The sequence below is a fragment of the Larus michahellis genome, chromosome 2 (genome assembly GCF_964199755.1).
Source record: "Larus michahellis chromosome 2, bLarMic1.1, whole genome shotgun sequence".
Taxonomy (NCBI): domain Eukaryota; kingdom Metazoa; phylum Chordata; class Aves; order Charadriiformes; family Laridae; genus Larus; species Larus michahellis.
The window spans coordinates 142,116,402-142,135,453 of record NC_133897.1 but is presented as its reverse complement, the minus strand read 5'-3'; the positions used below and the strand labels follow the sequence as shown (position 1 = coordinate 142,135,453).

At 39.4% G+C, this 19,052-nt stretch overlaps 1 protein-coding gene across 1 annotated transcript; it reads left to right on the top strand.

The window, feature by feature from the left end:
• Window positions 1-485: 485 nt before the first annotated feature.
• On the top strand, window positions 486-18,442 carry C2H8orf88 (chromosome 2 C8orf88 homolog). The gene is made up of 6 exons (XM_074577408.1): window positions 486-563; window positions 4,822-4,914; window positions 5,753-5,823; window positions 9,736-9,820; window positions 13,475-13,581; window positions 18,404-18,442. Exons 2-6 carry the CDS (start codon window positions 4,836-4,838, stop codon window positions 18,440-18,442), a joined length of 381 nt encoding a protein of 126 aa, XP_074433509.1. The 5' UTR covers window positions 486-563; window positions 4,822-4,835.
• Window positions 18,443-19,052: the final 610 nt, after the last annotated feature.

Below are 19,052 nucleotides of genomic sequence, written 5' to 3'. Positions count from 1 at the left end.
CCTTAGCAAAAAAAACCAAAACAAAACCAAACCAAAAACCCAACAAAAAAAACGCATAACCACAAAGCACTCAGCGACCTGAAATGGCAAAACTTGAAAGGCGAAGGGAAAAAGAATCAGCTAAAGCTTACTTTACAAACGACCCCACCTTTTATTTCCAGCCTCTCTCAGTCCTGACACGAGAGGGAGCTGTCAGTAGCACCTCACCTTGCCTTTTCCACCCCCCCACCCTCCCCCCGCCTCGGCAGGGCCGGCACAAACCCGCCACGCCTCGTAGGGCACCCCGAAGGGTGAGGTTTGTACCCCCCTCCGTAAAAGGCGGCGGGAAGAGAAGCAGCCCGGGCAGCCCCGCTGAGGGACGCCCAGGTCGCCACAAGCCCCGCTCGTTGACGGCGCGACCGTTAAACGCCCGGCGGCACGCGGCTCTGGCAGGCGCCGTCGCGCGAAGGCCAGCCCCGCCCCGCCCGGCGCTGAGGGAGAGCGGGGCCGCAGAGCCCGTTCGGGGTGCGGGGGGCGGAGGCACTGCTGGCGGCCGTGGAAGCGGCCTTGGGAGGCGCTTATAGGTGGGCTGGGGCGGCCCTTGGCATTTCTCGGCCCAAAGCGGGGCGGGAGGGGCTGGCGAGCGGCGAGGTGACAGGCCGGGGAGGGCGGCCGCGGGCTGCGGAGGTACCGCGGATCCGGGAGGCGGCTTCTGTCAGGCGGGTTTGTTTCCTTGCGGGTTGTGGTGGGTGTCCGGGGGCTCTGACTGAAACAGTGCGGTGCCTCTTCGGGCGAGGGGAGATGGTCAGTTTCTGGTTACTCGTGGGCCTGCTGGGCTCGGGGGATATTTCATGAAAAAGTGTCTTCATTCTCTTTCATGTGTCCATGGAAGAGTCTTCCACAGAACGTTTCTGATGGGCCCTTGTAAGCTGTCTACTGGGAATGTCCCGACTTTTTAAGATGCTCAAAAAAAAAAATCATACAGAAGTCCTGCTGGGCCTGATTGCTGCTGCAGAGGGCTTGCTCTCTGGTGGGCAGGTCACAAACTGGAGTAACTCTTGAGAAGCAATATGGGCTTTGTAAGAGGCAGGGGAGGTCTTGGAGTGCAGGAGGTAGCCTGTAAGCAGTTCGTTTCTCATCTATTAAAACTATCCTTTCTCCACTCTTCTTGATATTAGTCAGATAGAACACTGTATTAATGCAAAAGGTTGGGTTGGATAACTTGTTGAGATCTTCTCTAGCCTCTTCCTTCAATTTAAAGGAGGAAATAGAGTGGTTAGAACACTGTACTTGATTTCACTCCTGTCCAACTCCCCTCTTCCTGTCATATTCTCATCTGTTTTGCATTCTTTGGAAGTATGTGGTTTCTTAGACATCCTCCTTGTGGAAATTGGGGGGAAGGGAGAAAGTGGTGTCTTGCTGTCCCCACAAGTCATCTTACTTTCATCGACAGGAGAAAGTTTTAAAAAATACAGGTGTGCTACATTCTAGAAGCTAGCCAGCCTCTTAAACAGTTTTTCCTGTTTTTTTTAAAGAGTGTGTGTGTATCATTTGCAGTCGGGGTATGGAGGAAAACTTGCCTTTTTTTAATCTTATGAGGCAAATATCATTATTGTATTGCTTTGTATGGAAATTTAGTATGTAGTATAAATATGGCTGAAACAAGCATTTCTAATCTGGATAAAATGAAATACATCATCCATGTCAGTAGTCTCGGTTCACTGACCTGCAGGAATTTTCAGTGTTGCTTTTGATTATAGCTTTCAAATCTTTCTTTTTTAAGTTGAGAAGGTAGGAAAACCAGAGAACCAAACCAGAACTTTTTTCCTAGCTTTAGCTCAACTGTTCTAATTCAGACATTAACCCTTTGACAATTGGTTTCTAGACCTGAATGGGTTCAGACTGGCTATGTTGGAAAACTGTTACTTGAATATAGTGGAAGTTCAGTGTTCAAGTTCAAAAGATTATAAAGTAGTAAATAGTTTTTTTTTTTCTATAATGCAAAGACCAAGTAAAGTGGGGAGTGATACTGGGTCCTATTTTAAATAGCCTAACTTCTGTTTTCCTGTTCCATACTGGAATTGGATAATCTCTTTAGTTTTAACTCTTGACGTCATGACAGTTTCCTTCGAATCTTTTTTTGTTACAATTCTTCCCTTGTCTTGTTTCCTAGAGAAAATGGAATTTCAGTACCATAATTATTGCATTGATTGTTGTTTCTGCTATTCTTTTTCTTTAAAAGAAGATGAAGTTCCTTCAAATCATGAAATCTTGCAGTTGGCAAAGGAAGTGGGGGTGGGAAGGAGAAGAATTAAGATATAGATATTACAAATTAAGATATTGTGACTGCTGGTTTATTTATGGGGGAGATTTGTCAGCCCAGCACCACCTTAGTAGGTTTTGGTGCTTCTATAGCAGCTAAACTGAGCGTGAAGATGCAAAACTGTATTAATTTAACTAAAGTAGATATTAAAAAGAAATTATGCAAGTTTATGTATATATAAGGAACTCCTGGACAGCCAGTAGACTGTAAAGGGTACACTGATGAAAAGAAAGGTTTATGGCCTATGGAAGAAGGGGCAGGCCACTCAGGAAGACTACAAAGATTTCGTGAAGCTATGCAGTGAGAAAATTAGAAGGGCCAAAGCCCATCTAGAACTTAATCTGTCTACTGCTGTAAAAGACAATGAAAAATGTTTCTATAAATATATTAACAACAAAAGGAGGGCTAAGGAGAATTTCCATCCTCTGTTGGATGGTGGGGGAAACATAGTGACCAATGATGAAGAAAAGGCTGAGGTATTTAATACCTTCTTGTCCTCAGTCTTTAATAGCAAGACCAGTTGTTCTCTGGGTACCAAGCTTCCTGAGCTGGAAAACAAGGATGGGGAGCAGAATGAAACCCCCATAATCCAAGGGGGGATGGTTAGCGACATGTTACAGCACTTAGATGCACACAAGTCTACGGGGCCTGATGGGTTCCACCTGAGGGTACCGAGGGAGCTGGTAGAAGTGCTCACCACACCACTTTCCATCATTTATCAGCAGTCCTGCCTAACCGGGGAGGTCCCAGTTGACTGGAGGTTAGCAAATGTTATACCCATCTACAGGAAGGGCTGGAAGGAGGATCCAGGGAACTACAGGCCTGTCAGTCTGACTTTGGTGCTGCAGAAAGTTATGGAACAGGTCATCTTGAATGCCGTCATGAAGAACATATAGGACAACCAAGTGATAAGGCCCAGTCAGCAGGATTCTTGAAAGGCAGGTCCTGCTTGACTAACCTGATCTTCTATGACAAGGTGACCTGCTCAGTGGATAAGGGAAAGGCTGTGGATGTTGTTTACCTGGACTTTAGTAAAGCCATTGACAGCGTTTCCCACAGAATTCTGGAGAAACTGGCTGCTCATGGCTTAGATGGGCATATGTGTTGCTGGGTAAAAAACTGGCTGTCTGTCTGGGCCCAAAGAGTTGTGCATGGAGTTAAATCCAGTTGGTGGCCAGTCACAAGTGGTGTTCTCGAGGGCTCAGTACTGAGGCCAGTTCTCTTTAATATCTTCATCAATGATCTGGACGAGGAGATCGAGTGACCCCTCAGTGAGTTTGTAGATAGCATCAAGTTGGGCGTGAGTGTTGATCTGCTTGAGGGTAGGAAGGCTCTACAGAGGGATCTGGACAGGGTGGATCGATGGGCCAAGGCCAATGGTATGAGGTTCAACAAGGCCAAGTGCACCCAAGTGCACTTGGGTCATAACAACCCCATGCAGCGCTACAGGCTTGGGGAAGAGTGACTGGAAAAGCTGCCTGCCAGAAAAGGACCTGGAAGTGTTGGTCAGTAGTTGGCTGGATATGATCCAGCAGTGTGCCCAGGTGGCCAAGGAGGCCAACAGCATTCTGGCTTATATCAGAAATAGTGTGGCCAGCAGGACTGGGGAAGTGATCGTCCCCCTGTACTCAGCACTGGTGAGGCCCCACCACTGTGTTCAGTGTGTACTGTGTTCAGTTTTGGGCCCCTCACTACAAGAGAGAAGAGCAACGAAGCTGGTGAGGGATCTGGAGCACAAGTCTTATGAGGAGTGGCTGAGGGAGCTGGGATTGTTTAGCCTGGAGAGAAGGAGGATGAGGGGAGACCTTATCGCTCTCTACACCTACCTGAAAGGAGGTTGTAGGGAGGCGGGGGTCAGTCCCTTCTCCCAGGCAGCAAGTGATAGGACAAGAATAAGTGGCCTCAAGTTGTGCTAGGGGAGGTTTAGGATGGATATTAGAAAAAATTTCTTCACTGAAAGGGTTGTCAGACATTGGAACAGGCTGCCCAGGGAAGTGGTTGAGTTACCGTCCCTGGAGGTATATAAAGGACATTTAGATGTGTTGCTGAGGGGCACGGTTTAGTGGTGGACTTGGCAGTGCTAGATTAACATTTGGACTTGATGATCTTGAAGGTCTCTTCCAAACAAAACGATTCTATGATTCTAATTAAAACCCCACTGAATTAAATTAACTGTTAGAAAATACCTTCATTTCCATCACGTGTTCCCATCTCCCTTCTCCAAGTGTACAGACGTATATGTAGGAAAAAATCTTCTTGAGAAGAAGCTAGGGTAGGTCAGTTGGAAGGAGAAATGAGAGAGATGTCTGATTCTGTCGTTATGCAAATTGTATCCAGCATATTCTGTTATTTAAGAAAACATGTGTATTAGGCCTTTCTTCTTTTTCCTGCCCAGATAGTAAAAAATAGTATATTGTCTTGTCCAGTGCAACTAACGAGTGGTAGACAGACTGCTCTTCTGACTTAACATCCATATGTGAAACTGAATGCTCTGTATGATTTCTTCTGCCTTTTTAAAGTGTGATGCTTCAAAATGTTAAAGGAAACTAAAAAGTTTATTGGTAAATCCCTTCAGCCAGCACGACCTGTGCATCATCTGCCTTCTAAACAAGGTGAGTAGCATGGCTAAGATACAGTTTACTCTGCCAAAGCTTCAGTTGCTTTTACGGAAATAGCAAGGATGTGTAAAGTGATGGATTTTTTTTCCAAATGCCTTTGTGCAAAGACGATGATGTATAAATATCTTGCTGTGTGTTGATCATCTCTGTGATAAAACCTGAATTTGAACTGCATTAGATTTATGCAGAACTCTTTTTTGTGTTATTCTTCTAACTTGACATCCGAAATTCTGGCTTCAGAAAGCTGGATCAGGCCTCTCCATTGAATTTGGATTTCTTGAGTTAGTGGACTCCTGCTATTGAAAACATAAAATACGCATAATTTAACAAACAGGTTATTGTTTAGGTTTTATTGCAAGTACAGTATACTGCATTGTACGGTTCTTGTGTAGCCTTCATTCGAGTTTAAAACAAACAAACAAAAAAGCCTAAGGAAAAAATCATGCAGTATTTGTGTCAGGTGTGTATATTTTGTTGTTCTTGTTTTTTTGTTTTTTGTTTGTTTTTAAATCTCTGTATCCCTTCTGGATATCGCAGTATTACAGCTTTTATTATTGTTAAGTTAGAAATTTTTGGTGGCCAGGGGAACGATGACAGCAGTGATGGTGTGGACAGAAGCTAAGTGACATGATAAATTTTTATTTTGTTTAAAATTCATGGAAGAAATGGAAAGGTGGTACTGTGGTGATTTAGAGCTTTTGTGAATAAATGCCTGTATAATATGAATAATTTCAGCAATGTTCTTGCGGCAAGTATCACAAAATAAAAATGTGGAGTCTGTTTATTTAAAATATTTTTTCTTAATTTTTTCTCTTATCTTCACCGGCATCAGGCATTCCGTTAAACTTTCAGACTGAATTACCTAGCAACACTGAAGTACATTTGCAGACTAAGGTTGACTGGGTGAGTATTGAGTAAATAGTAGATGACAAAGTTGATGGAATATGTTCTGGAGTGCTATAAATTGGAGGTCAGCTGATCCCTTATTTTACCAAATGAAAAGTAAACGGTATTTTCAGCTAGGAGTGTCCTTGAATCCGTATGTTATAAACCAGTAGTGTTAGAGGTGTTAAAAATGAGTTTCATGAATGTGTTTCCCTGATATTTGCATGCACTGGTAGCTGAAAAATACACCTTATGAGTTACTTAAGACTCTTATGAAAGTTTGTGTGGTGTTTCTTTAGTCTTAATTGAATTGAAGACAGCTATTTTAAACTTAAAGTACACATATTCAGTTTTTGCTTACTATGTGTAAAGAGTAACATTAGAAAGAATTATTTTTTTTGTTAGCACATGCACAAATGGATGTGAGGCAGCAAACGTCACAAAAATAGATAATTACACAGTTCCAGTGCATTCTGTAGTTCTGTTTCATTGACTCTGCTGGATTGGGCAATAAATGGGCCTTAGCATTCAAAAAACCAGAAGCACTGTAGTGCTTTATTGACAAAAATACTTGGTTTTAGACATGGTACAATGTGTTTTTCAAACTTTAAATTGGTTGTAGCCACTTGCTGCAAAATGCAGTTGGCAGTGTTCCAACTGGAATTCTTGATGTTTCATAGTCTGAATTTGATTTTCTGTTGATAATGATTTGAATGTTTTTCAGAGTGTATTGGAAGTTTTTAATTATTTTTTGTTTTGTTTTGTTAGGCCAAGTGTCCATTTTTTATTTTAGAAGAGGTCTAATAATCCTGAAGTCCTTAATTTATTGTATGAAGCTTTTGGAAGCTACCTTTGACTTTTTCAGAAATCAAGATGTTGACTGCCTATCCTTGATCCCATATGGAGAAATTAACAGCTATACTTGTCTTTTAAGCAGTGTGTATTTAGAAGAACAAGCAATTCCCTTTCAGAATAGGCCTGTGGTCAGCAATGTTGTAGTACTCAGTTTCATCAATATTTGGCTACATGTATAGCTATATCTACTTTTTAAACTTTTTCTTTGGCATAGGATGTTGAGAAGGCTTTTTAATACTTTTGACTGTCAAGCTGTTTCATGGGTACCTCCAAATACCAGCTGATAAGTACCCTGTGAACTTGTTGATTTTAGTTGGTGGGCAGCATTGGCCTGGAGGCTGGCATAACAGCTTCACAGAATATTTTTCTAAGCAGAAACATGCAGCAGCTAGTTCTGAAGATACTGACACCTGAATCTGAGGATACAAAGTTGTGTATTACCACTCTTGCCAAAGTCTTGCCAAACATCCTCTGTGTCTAAAAAAGCATCAACAATGATCTGAGAAAGCTGTGCATTGTTACCCATTTGCTCTCCCCATTCCTTGAATCATGTATGTATATCACTTCAGGAACCTGTTCTTCAAAATTGTAGTTGTATTTCAGGTGCTTTAAATCATACTGCTTTTTCGATAAGACAGAAGTAGTGCTCTGTATGTACCATCATAAAACTTTAATTATCTTTACTCCGTTTCTTCCGCCTCCAATATGTTTTACAGAAGATAAATGATCACAGGATGAAACAGACTGTAAGGTGAAAAACAAGAACAACTGTTGACATAACACTTGGTTTTCCTTTCAGCAATACTAACTTTTTACAACTTTTTATCCCGGTCATGGTCTTATGTAGCGATGGTCTATTAAAGAGAGAATAAATATTCAAGTTGCGATAGGTTAGGTTACAGGAAATGCAGGTTACTTTTTGGAGAGCTTGGTGAACAGTGAAGATTTTTTAAAAATAAAGCAGATTGTATGTGCCACTAACTTATAAATAGATTTAAAAAATAAAATAGGCTTTAGAAACAAAAAAAAAGCCAACTCTGACAAACCAGGTTCTTAAAGCAGTGAAAGAGCTGAAGAAGAATCTGGCAACTGAATTCTCCAAACTGCTTTACTCTGTGATATTCAGTATGCATGCTTAAACCTGCTTAGACTTCTGCCAGAAAAAAATAATCATCATTATGGCACATCAGGGGTGCTACTGAGTGTTCGATTCAACTCTGCATAAACAGTGAATTAAAGTATTAAACCTACTGTCTGAAGAGCTTATAGTCTAAAACTTCTAGTCTTAAGTCTTAAAGGAAGTGGAGAAGAGGTAATGCTAATAGTGAGCACAGTGATAGTGCTTGTATCTAAGATGTTAGCCTTGATTTCGGGGAATTTCCATCAAAGTGGTGTTCAGAGTGAGAGTGCCTGAATACTCACTGTGCCCTAACCAGCTAATGTAAAGCAAAGAATAATTTTTATTCCTTCACGGTATGCAAATGATACTAAGCTTCAGAAATACATGCCCTGCTCTAGGGATAGTCTTTATAGACGGATTCCATTCTTTGTAGATGGATTTCAGATAGGAACACATATAAGAGTTTTGTTGTGAGTGGTGATACTCAAATGTTAAATTTGGACCAAAACCCAAGCGTAATAGAACTTCTGATATTATAAAGCCATTGGCAAGATGATGTTATGGGAGATGGTGCAGGAAGAAATGTAAAAATATTGTGGTGACATTGTCTGGCACATGGCTGTAAATTCTGCTTTATTATGCATGTCTTTTTCTTGTGGATTTGAGGACATGTTAAATCCTTTTTTGTACTTGGAGAAAGCGTTTGAATAGCTGAGACCTGCGAAGACTAGTTGAACATCACAAAGCAGTTAGAAGTATGGCCCTCTTCATTCTCTGAAATCCATAGATTTTTCAGATATTTTTTCCCCCTGTAAGTTTTAGGCAAATCAGGAAAAGGTAACTACATTTGAACCACAGAAAATGGAACTGTGAGCAGGGTGGGTAATATACTAGAAATATTTTACCATTTCTCAATTTGTCTTAGTGCACCATGAAAGCTGGTGGTGCGCTTACAGTACAAAGTATTAACCGGTGTCTCTGTCTAGACAATAGGATCTCTTCCACTTTTGACAAACGCTTCCCAAAATTTTCTGTTCTTCCTGCCAACAACCCCCTCCCCCCCAGTCTGTTTCAGAATGATTCAGAATTCAGTTTTCCTCAGCCAAACATTTTGGGAGCCAAGACAAACTGTTGAGGATACACTTCTTTCCTACTTTCCAAAACGCTCACTTCAAGGTTTTGGCAGCTGGAAGGAACTCAGTGTTATATTGTAGATGTTGAGTCTTGATGTGTATGAAACCTTTTGCTGAGTGAGAGAATCCAAGTCTCTCTTTTGGTCTTAAGGATTAAGTCCTTCCTGCTGTTATTGTTCCCCAGTGTAGCAGCTTCTGGCTGTGTTCTGGGTGAGATGAGAGAAAAGGAGGAGATAATTGTGTTCATTTTGAAAACTAGAAATAGCACTGTAAAATTCTGTCTAAAAAATTGCTGTCTCAAATGTGCTTACCTATACTGTTTTGTAGGTCGTTGAACTATTCCTTTATAGTGTGTAATAAAGAGTAACAAACACTCTACAGATTCAAATTAAACTTCTCAGGCATTTTACGTTACCAGTATTCCTATTTACAGTTAAAATTATTTTGCAGAACCTTCATCTTTCAAGTTAGAGATGCATCAACTGTTATAAATAGCTACAGTTCTGACTATGGTTTCATTGGTGCAAGAGTGTTTCCTTTCAGACTGTTCTTAAATTGTAAAGAAGATGGTGATTCAATTGCAAGGACTAGAAAAATTGAACAGAATCCAGTTTTCTTCATGCATAGAAAATACTAATTGCCCAAAATCTTGGTGACTGGTGAAAGCAAAACTGATTACTGAAACTGTGCTACAACTGTTATTTTTAACTAAGAAACCCAGAAACATACATCCTTGTTTTAATATGGTTAAAGGAAACAAGCTTCATAACTTAATTTTGTGAAATATATAAAAAAAGTTTAACTCTTTCCTCCCTATTTTAGTCATCTGAAATGACTGAAGTGAAGATTTTAACTCAAACTATGATGCCTTGTCAACCAAAACAACATGAATCAGAAGCAAAAAAAGGTAAAATACTGCATGGAGATCTGTGTCAGAATTGTAATTTCTGTATGGAAGACAGTTGAACTTTGAAGAGATATGGGCTGCATATTATTTTTTTCCGATTAGCCAGGGCTTTGAGAGTCTGGCTTCCTTCTGTACCACAATTTGAGAGCAATATGAAACCTTCCTGTTTTTCACATAATACTCTAGAGAAAGTATACAGTTTGGCCCATAACTGACTTGCTTGCGTATAAGGGTGTAGCTGTCTTGGGTTTTGGTTTTTTTTTATTAAAAAAACCCCAACGAACCAAAAAAACCCACAAGAAAACCAAGTAAAAACAAGCGCCAAGCATAAAAAAAAATCTGCACACAAACTCCTGGTTTTGTGTAAACTTTTTCTGTGTGTAGAAGTACAGGTTTGGGTTGCGTCCCTGCCTGTTGCGGTCATAGCATACTATCTTTAAGACTATTGCATGCAACCAATGTAAGAATTCAGTAATTTGGCTTTCTTTTACTCCTCTTACCACGGTTCTTCTGAAATACCTATTTTCTGATGGTTAGAAATCACTTAATTTCTTTTATGATTAGTCCTGGACAGTTTGTTCTTGTGTCAACACAAGACCTTAACACAGGCCCTCTGTCCTTAAGGTTTGCTCCTTTTGCTTTTCTTTCTGTATGCCTGTCACTTAGTACTCATAAAGCATAATGGTGTTTTTGTCATGGTTTGGTAGTTTAAGCAAGCCAAACTTCTACTCTTTTTTCATTAAGGGATAATCTCAGATTCCAAACATATTCTCACAGTCGTTCTTTGCACTGCTTCCTGCTTGATTCTTCATTCTTAAACATGTCACAGAAACTGCGATAGCGATCACAATGAAGTCATCAATTCATTGAGACAATTTTTTCTGTTAATGTCTTCCTTTAATTGGGCATCTCAAATCTCTATTGGTAATCTTCAATCCTTAAGTAATCTCTGGAGACTCGGTTTGTTCTGTTGCTCTTCGTACTCGAGAACTGAAAGAATTCTGTTAATTTTCATTGAGCCTTTCCTACTTTTCCTCAGTCTGAGATTACCATCATCCAGGTTCTTCAGCAGTAATTCTTCACTGTTGTGTGTTACTGGCTTGAAAGTAAGCTTTCTGTGTTTTCCCTTTCAGGCTCAGGTTCATTATTTGATTCTTGATCTTGGTAAATAGAATAATGTTCTGTTCTTTGGATCTAGTTCGGTGTCTGTTTGGTGGTGACTTCGGTCAAGTTCTGTCTGTTTGGTGGTGACTTTCTGATCCATTCTCATTGATTCTGCTTGTGGTGTGTAGAGGTTACTGTGTTCTACAGGATTTTCAATGGCTTCTCATCAGATCCTGGTCTCTTGTATAAGCCAGCACTTTGGACCCTTTTTAGTGGTTAATTGCTCTGTGATGCCTTCCTGGCTCTTCTCTGCATTTGTCCATAATGTCAGAATTTTTTCAGCACTTGTTTTCAAAGGGCTTTTGTTTGTTTGATGTTTGTTGTAATCCTTTCTTTCAGAGTAACACAACTTTAGAGGTCCTGTTGTTCAGCTACTGCCTATACATAAGTCTCTTTTTTTTTTTTGTAATTTTTTTAATTTTTTTTATTTCCCCCTTGCATCACACTGTGAAATTTCCACTGGAACTCCATTTTCATCTCCAGCTGTAAATGAAGTTCTAGATAATAATTTCCATTTGATATCTGTTTGGTGGTAATATGCCCTCAATTACCTGTCTCTACAGTTGTTAAGTGCTTTTTACTGCTATCTCAGTCACTTCCTTGCTTTCTCTTAGAATCATAGAATAGTTTGGGTTGGAAGGGACCTTTAAAGGTCATCTAGTCCAACTCCTCTGCAATGAACACGAACAGCTTCAAGTAGATTAAGTTGCTCAGAGCCATGTCCAACCTGACCTTGAATGTTTCCAGGGATGGGGCATCTACCACCTCTCTGTGCAACCTCTGCCAGTGGTTCACCACCCTCATCATAAACAATATCTTCCTTAGATTAGGCTGAATCTACCCTCTTTTAGTTTAAAGCCATTACCCCTTGTCCTATCCTGAGTCCTTCTCAGCAGGGCTGCTCTCAGTCCCTCATCCCTCGGCCTGAATTGATACTAGGAGTTCCCCCGACCCCAGGTGCAGGACTTTGCATGTGTCCTTGTTGAACCTCATGAAGTTCATATGGGCCCACTTCTCGAGCTTTTCCAGGTCCTGGATGGCATCCCATCCTGCAGGCCTGTCAACTGCACCACTCAGCTTAGTGTCATCTGCAAACTTGCTAAATGTGCACTCGATCACATTGTCTGTGTCATTGATGCAGGTATTGAACAGTACTGATCCCAATACGGACCCTTGAGGGACACTACTTGTCACCAGTATCCATCTGGACATTGAGCTGTTGACCACTACCCTCTGGATGTGACCATCCAACCAATTCCTTATCCACTGAACAGTGCACCCATTAAATCCATCTCTCTCCAATTTAGAGAGAAGGATGTTGTGGGGGACTGTGTCAAAGGGCTTAGAGAAGTCCTCTTCTTCATATGTTTTTAAACAAGAGGGAAATAAAGCAAGCTGTAAATTTTCAGGTATGCTCATGTTCTTTAAACTATTCTTTTTAAAGTTCCCTCATGCTCTCATGTAAGTTCAGCAGTTATTCCAGTCACTTGTGGTCAAAGGCAGGAAAAAAATCCCATTCATGATTGACTTTGTGGCCTCTCTTGTCAGCTGCCTACAGCCTGAAAAGCAGAAACCGTAGTCACTCAAGTGACTGTATAACTGTTACAGGAGGCCCATTATTCCTAAAGGAATAAAATTCTTTGTCACTCAAGTGACTGTGTAACTGTTACAGGAGGCCCATTATTCCTAAAGGAATAAAATTCTTTGTCACCAAGGACCAGAGATAACATTTGTCCCTTCTTTGCCTTATTCCTTTCCTCTTGTTTCTGCTTTTGTTTGAGAATATCAGCTTAAAATAGACATGGGTAGACATATTATATCTGAGGCTACACTAGAGTAGAGATAGTTGTACAAACTCAAATGATAACATGCACATTCTAAGCAAAGACCCTGACTGTTGTTGATTCTGTGTAAAACCCTCAAAACTATTTAATTCGTGTTAATCCCTTTGCTAGTTTCATGCAGCAGATCTCATAATTACTTTTAGCCATTGAAAAACATCAACTTAATAGCTCCAAGAAAAGATACACTCAGTTTTTGTTATCTGTCCCATTGAAACATGTGCTGCTTTGGTGTAAGTTATAAACGTATTTTCTTCTAGGGCTTCAAGACCAGTTTGTGGTGTTTCTGTTAATTAGAACAAGTTATAGGGAGTCTGTCTGTAGTGTAAGGTTGGATTCACCTTTTTGTGTTCTTTTGTATTAAAACAACAAACCCTTATTAGCTTGGAATAGTCCTCCGTATTTACTAAGTCAATTTGATAGAGTTAAAGTGAAATGCTCTGTAATTTACTACAAGTTGTCCTGATGCAAGATATAAACATTGTAATATCAAAGGTCAGACTTAAATTAGTGCTGGTTTTAATACTGATTTTTATATTCCACATGCAGCATATCCACCCTTCTGTAAGAAACCAAATCAGTTTTCTGAATTCACAACCTTAATGCCTTAAACAACAATGTTGAACTTGGTAATTTTGTATATTCACAGAAAGGATCAAATACAGCAGAGATTTTCTTCTGAAACTTTCAAGTGTTTCTCTGTCTCAGAAGAAGCCAGAGTTTCTTCCTGATCATCCAATTGTACTTGAAAAGCCAGTAAGTGCATTTTTCATGTTAAGTGAAGTTATAAAAACAGTCATGGAGGTTTTGACAACCCATTTGATAGGAGACATTTTTCTTCAGGCTAGCCTGCCAAATTGATAAAACCTTCAAAGACAGATTGTGTAGTTTGGTTCTGTTACTTTTGTACATACCTTCCCCAGTCGGTATTTGGCATGTTACCATGGCAAGTACCATATAAAGGAAATGCTATTTTCTTTGATTTCAGGAAAAAGATCAGGTATGTTTACAAATTTAAAGTAAGTATGAAATTGTATTAAAGCTTTCTACTATGAAATCACAGTACATAGCTTTGGTATTCTATGTGAATTCCATCCCTGTCTTTTCAGAATAAAGGAGAAGAATTTTCATGAAGTTCTGTTTTAGTAAAGGTCTGATTCCAGTATTTAAGTTAAGTTGTCCATGCATCAGTGTCCACCACAAAACTATTAATGAGCTTAATGTAGTTCGTGGTATTCTCTTTGGTCTGTGTTGTTGGGGAGAAATTAATAGAAATGAAGTGCCACCTTAACCCTTGAGATGAAATAATCCTGAAATATTTTGTATGCTAAGAGAAAATAATCTAGTGGTTCGCATTCCACACACCAAGTGTGGGAAAATGTTCTTGGGTATAAACATTGTAATATTAAATCAGGCTACGCAATGGACTGCTTCCGCAGCCATCAGGGTGTGGTTCTAGAAATAGGATTCCTATCCTGGAGAAGTGTAGAATAAATCATAGAATTGTCTAGGTTGAAAGGAACCTTTAAGATCATCAAGTCCAACCGTTAGCGTAACACTGCCAAGTCCACCACTAAACCATGTCCCTCAGCAGCACATCTACATGTCCTTTGTATACCTCCAGGGATGGTGACTCAACCACTTCCCTGGGCAGCCTGTTTGAATGCTTGACAACCCTTTCAGTGAAGAAATTTTTCCTAATATCCATCCAAAACCTCCCCTGGCACAACTTGAGGCCACTTATTCTTGTCCTATCACTTGCTGCTTGGGAGAAGAGGCTGACACCCACCTCGCTACAACCTCCTTTATGTCCAGATGATTATGGTGTTAGTCACAGTTCCAGGTGGTTTTAAACTGTTTAAATTTCTACTCTTTGGAAAAACAAAGTTAAACTAATATGACAGTAATCAGCCTTTCCTGATCTTACTTTTTACATCTTTGTTATATTTTTCCTCAAGATGAAAGCTTTACTTGTTTGAAAACCTGCCAGCAGATAAGGAAGTTTCAAGTCCTGAATTTCCTGACTTTTTTCCCCCCTCTTCCTGTCGCTTGAGTTTGTAAGGGGAGAAAGTTTTGACAATATATACATTCTCAAATGGTTATGTTCATAGGTAAAGGAGGACACACCCTCCCCTCCTCCCAGAAATGGAATCAGTGGACAAATGAACTCTAAAATTGCTCATAACATGGCTAAATTGCAAATAATTTGAATAGAGGGAAAGAAGGATAGTAAAAACTGATGCAAGCCAAGATGGGTTGCATGTGTCCTAAGAGATTGTTTTGGGGCTGGAGGATCTCTGTCTGTAGGATGATGTCATAAATGTTTTCAGTTATATATAGTCTTGTCTTTAGAAATAAGAGCGTGTCAATGATTGTGAGGCCTGCTTTTAAAGTCTTTCCTCTGCTTTGTGTTTGTCATATGTATGTAAGCCCCTACCTGCAAATGCTAGTTTGTCATATGGATAAAAAAGCAGTGAGTCTTCTCATTCTATTCAGCTGCAAAAGGGATGAGTAAATTACAAACTCTTATTAGTCAGGATCTTGTGTTAGAATAACATAAAGCGTATCACTTAGCTATCATTATAGGTGTCTTAAGCACAAAGTATGGATTGTTGAGTAGGCTGAAGGAAAAAAATCCTGTTCTCATTAAAAAAAAAGCAAAAGCTAGCAAAATTGCTGTGTGGTCTTGGAGACAGTGTTGAAAAAGGTATTTCAAGTATAGTTGTCTCATTAGTATATAAAAGTGATATTATTAGCTTGCCAGTTATACTTCAGAAGTTAGTTCCACATTATAAGGATGAAACTTGGTCAGCGATAGTCTGTATTTTTTTTTTTTCAGAATTGACTAGCATAAATGTTTTGGTGTTAATATAGGATAAAACTATCCACTGTTCTGGTGTAGAATTTTAGTGTAGGCATTGCATTTTTAGTACTTGGGAGTTTGTTTAGAGGCATATTAACATGACTCAAACATGTAAGCTCTTTGGATGTGGACTGTCTTAAGATGTATTTATTTTGTATGCCAGTATGGGTATACCTTTTCACTAAGCAGTTTTCTTATTGGCAAGGAAGAGGAAAAAATTAACATTGTTTCCAAGAACATTTCAGTTAAAGTATATGAACCTTGTTAGAAATTCCATTGCCATTTACTGAAATAAAAATGTTATTTGTGGGACACATGTACCCTACCCAGCTAGTCACTTTCTATGAAGAGATTAAAGCACCTGGGGATGTTAAGTTTTTCTGTATGGTAATTCAAATATGAGAATCTTTGAATAAAATAGAAGCTGAATCTTACCCAGGAATGCCTGAGACTTGACTCGGCCTGTCAACTAATGGATCTTACTTTTACATCTTTCATATTACTGTGGAAAGTTTCATGTTGAATTTCAAGAATGAGGTGTGATAAATGAGGAATGATAAAACACAGTTCAAAATTAGAAGAAGAAACTCCAATTACTGCAGATGTTTTATGGGACAAAGGTGTGCGTTATTTCCTCTTCTGAGTAGCTGCATCTCTTGGAAAACATTACTAGTGAGAATTTAATGAAATACAGGGCTGATTAGTCAACATGGAAATAGGAGAGGCCCCTGTTCAGAATATGGGGCTCATTGGTGTAAAGCTTCTCTTAAAACAGTAAAACTGAATACCCCATTTTTCTATCCATGAGAGTGTTTATCTCAAATGAGAATAATCTGAGCCCAGTATCCCATAAAAGGACTGAGCCTATTACTTTTTTTTTTCTTAATACTTCTTATAATACATAGATTGGAGGAAAAGCATTTCATAATTCTTGACCATGTAATCTGAGAAGGAGCCTGGGATCAAAGAAAAATTGGAGATAAATTCAAAACTAATTTATCCAGAAAAGGCAGTGATTTCAGGCTTCTTCTGGTGCAATATGGTGGCATCAGTCTGTTGTGTTAAATTGCCTGCTTTGTGTGACAACTTGGTTATTGAGACTGGATGTCAGAGTTTGAGCCTTCCACACTGAAGTAAAGAACAAGTTGATTAATAGTGGAAAGCCTATGGGACAAGTACAAACAGCTTTAGTTTTGTTGCAGACAGTGTTTTCCTGGTGCTGTTTCTTTCAAATCTGTTTAGTGATGAGACAGAATTATAATCTAAAGCCTTGTTTTGGGTTTGTTTTTTTTTTTTTCTTGTTTGTTTGGTTTTCTTTCCTAAGTATTTTTTTTTGGTAGCTTTTAATGAAATTTCCCATAATCTTGTAGTTTGGAAGGGACCTTTTGAAATCTAGTCCAATCCCCCTGCTCAAGCAGAGTCAGCTAGAGTAGGTTGCCCAGGATCATGTCCAGTCAAGTTTTGGATATCTCCACAGGCAGAGACTTAACAACTGCTCTGCGGAGAGATTTCACAGCCTGTTGCAGTGCTTCACCCTTACAGTGAAAAAACAATTGGTTTGGGGAGGCTGTGAAAGCTGTGTCCCTTTCATCAGATCTTACTGGATGTTCCCATTAGTTAAAAAGCAAAAATAAATCAAAAATCTTCCTTTGTGGTTTCTAGAAGGGTGGGAGAGATACAATCTAATTTTAAGGACATCCGGTAGCACAGCTGATATGATAGTGAGACATTATCTGAATGTTGCTGTTCCTGAGATCTCTAAGGTAAGGGTTCAGGTGGATTTCTGTGCAGTTTTGCTTGTGGCATCCTGATAACAAGTCATCTAAAGACAGTACTCTTTTGGTAGCGGTAACAGAAATTATAGTAGAGCATTTGTATCCTGATGATATCATTATTCAGGACTTGTTTTCAGTGGAGTGTGGAAAACCACTTAATTTACTTAAACTGAACAGTAAGTGGTGTTCAGTTGTTCTGTTATCCATCTTCTTTCCTCTGCACTGTAGTTTCCTTCATGCAGCAGATTCTGTAGTTACATGGGAAAATTCCAGTGTGTTGATCTATCCCATGTCACCCATTTTTTCTGCATAGAAACCAGAGGGATCGATGAGATGCATGCTTAAATTAAATGAATGATGCTTACAAGGGGCAGGAGGAGGCCTCCAAATAAATTTCTAATGAGGAACAGACAGTCCTATAACATGACAGTGAACTTGTATTTAGGAGCAGGTGGTTGTCAACAGTTTGCTGACGAATTGAGTATTCGGGTGATTCTTACCCATCTTAAAACTTCCCTCGTTCTGAATTTTTGAAGTCACTGCTGAAGTAGACGTGCATCTATGAGTGAAAGCCATATTTTCAGATGAAGAAAGCTTCCTAGAGTGACTTGTACAAGGGAGATGTTGTTACAGTTAGTGGGCTGTGGGTTGTGTTTGTCCCAAAAGACATTTGGGTTTTTTGAGATGTGGGGATCAGGCGTACCTATACATAGCTCAGCATTTGAACTGAACTGATGTTACTGTGTTAAGAAAGTATGCCAGGAAGACCTCACATTAAGTCTCTCTGATTAATGAAGTAGAACTGTTTGCGTTAATTAAAAAAAAATATCAAATTGTTAAATATATGTGGAGTAGAAAAGAGTTATAGGCAGACCCATGAAAACTTCGTTTAAATGATCTCTTATAACTGAAGTAATTTGAGGGTTTTTTTGTCTTACAGGAAAAGAGCAACCCTTTTATTGACATATGCAAGAAATGACAGGTTGTTTGGAAATGACAAATCCATCAATGAAGGAGCTACCTATGATCTAGATCTTTATGATTTTTGAAGGTACTTGGGTGCCTACAGATGGAAGTAGGACCCTATGAAACTTACGGAAATGCCTGTTTCTTCCAGCAATTGCCTGAATGCTTTAAAAGTCAAACCTTTAATTTGTAATGCCTGAGATGGTAATACAATTACAGTGAAAATAAATAATTTTACATTTTGCTGTGAGAGAATTTTGTCCCTGAATTGTTTGTGTTATATAGCCATATAGTTTGACCATAAGTTCTAAACCAATACTTGACTGGGTCTTTTGGCTTGCTCCCACCTCCTTTCTTTAGCAGTAATAATGGAACAAAAAAACCTGCCTGTGTCAAATCTCAGATGTCTTAGGGTATGTACTCCTCTACCTTATTTCTGCCCCCGCCCCCTCAAAAACCCCACAATCCGAACAAGCAAACCTTCACTTGCTTGCTTTCTTCATTTGAAGTCTTCATCTTGACACAAAAGATTCCTTAATATTTTGTGAATACATACCTTATTTCAAGGTATAAACTCTCTTGTTACTAACAGTTTCACTAAAATGGGAAATCTTCTCTCATCA

Bases quoted from the DNA above. Each gene is read 5' to 3' on its own strand.
- C2H8orf88 (XM_074577408.1), top strand. From the start codon at position 4,836: ATGTTAAAGGAAACTAAAAAGTTTATTGGTAAATCCCTTCAGCCAGCA. The intron at 5,824-9,735 runs GTGAGTATTGAG...TCCCTATTTTAG, and splicing joins TGCAGACTAAGGTTGACTGG to TCATCTGAAATGACTGAAGT. The intron at 13,582-18,403 runs GTAAGTGCATTT...TTTGTCTTACAG, and splicing joins CAATTGTACTTGAAAAGCCA to GAAAAGAGCAACCCTTTTAT.